A 1145-nucleotide genomic window follows, 5' to 3' on the forward strand; every position below is an offset into this window, starting at 1 on the left:
ATGCAATTTTTGTTAACATTTTAGTCAAAACTCTATATTTACCTTTTTAACCATATACAACTTTTAGACATTATCTTCGTTTCGATGTGACGGCTCACATTTATTTAAATCTAAAAGATAAATAAGGTTTGTTAATGTTTAGTAAGCATGGACACTCAGGTTGAAGATGTTTTATGAAGAACTGTCTCCACTCAGAGGGTTTTTTTTCGTCTCCACTCAGGCTGCTGTTGACCGGGTGGAAAGGCTGCGTGACGATGACTCAGATCATTATTCTGTACCTTCTGGTCCTTGTTTCATGGAGCTCTCCTTAGAAAGATGTCCCCGTCCTCTAAACATTACCGCTGCGTGTGATATCAAACCTGACAGAGCCCACCATGAAGGTCCTCCCAGTCCTCCGGCTGTCCCCCAGATGTATTCAGCCGTGTCTTTACATAGCTTCGTGAAAGATGTTCCTGCTCCACCCCCACCTCCTCCAGCCGAGGCAGATCTTCCTCCTGCTGTTACCAGGTGAGTCAGAAAGCTGATCTGCAGCTCAGGAAGGCTTTCTGGAGGGAACTGATTGTTACTGATCTTCTTGTAGATCCAGAGATCCAGATCCTGAAGAGCTGAAGAAGAAGTGGACAAAGATCTTCCAGCTGCAGCGCTCGGTGAGACACAGAACCTGACTGAGGCCTGTAGAGTCTTAGATGGGACTCAGGTCTTTGATTCCAGACCTGCTGCAGGTCTGGGACCAGTTTGGACCGGACTGCAGGGTTTGTTTTTACTTTAAAAGCTAGAATGGATGTTTTTATTGGTCTGTTGCAGGACGGATTCTGGGAGTTGACCACAGATCTGGGACAGATGATCCGTCTGAACGTAGATGTTTTTGCCAACGTGTTCCTGAAAAACAAAGGCATCTGTTCTCTGGGTGAGGCTGGTCCACTGTCTGCCTCCAGACATGCAGCTTTATCAAGTCCCAGTGGAGTCCAGAACTCTTTACACTTCATCCATTCACACTTCATCCATTCACACTGTCATCCATTCACACTTCATCCATTCACACTTCATCCATTCACACAGTCATCCATTCACACTTCATCCATTCACACTTCATCCATTCACACTTCATCCATTCACACTTCATCCATTCACACTTCATCCATTCA

The 1145-nt window shown here is 45.2% G+C and overlaps 2 protein-coding genes across 2 annotated transcripts in view; both read left to right on the forward strand.

Annotated features, from left to right (window-relative positions):
* parp4 (poly (ADP-ribose) polymerase family, member 4) overlaps positions 1–1145 on the forward strand; it is a gene marked incomplete in the record, with an annotated part of 45772 nt that overhangs the window by 33330 nt on the left and 11297 nt on the right.
* LOC106530226 (protein phosphatase 1 regulatory subunit 37) lies at positions 221–882 on the forward strand (the record flags this gene model as incomplete). Its single annotated transcript, XM_014025810.1, is given in 3 exon segments — positions 221–507; positions 581–647; positions 805–882. Coding segments are annotated over 3 exon segments (432 nt in total), but the record flags the coding sequence as incomplete, so codon positions are not given.

This window comes from Austrofundulus limnaeus, unplaced genomic scaffold (genome assembly GCF_001266775.1).
Source record: "Austrofundulus limnaeus strain Quisiro unplaced genomic scaffold, Austrofundulus_limnaeus-1.0 Scaffold501, whole genome shotgun sequence".
NCBI classification, from domain to species: Eukaryota; Metazoa; Chordata; class Actinopteri; order Cyprinodontiformes; family Rivulidae; genus Austrofundulus; species Austrofundulus limnaeus.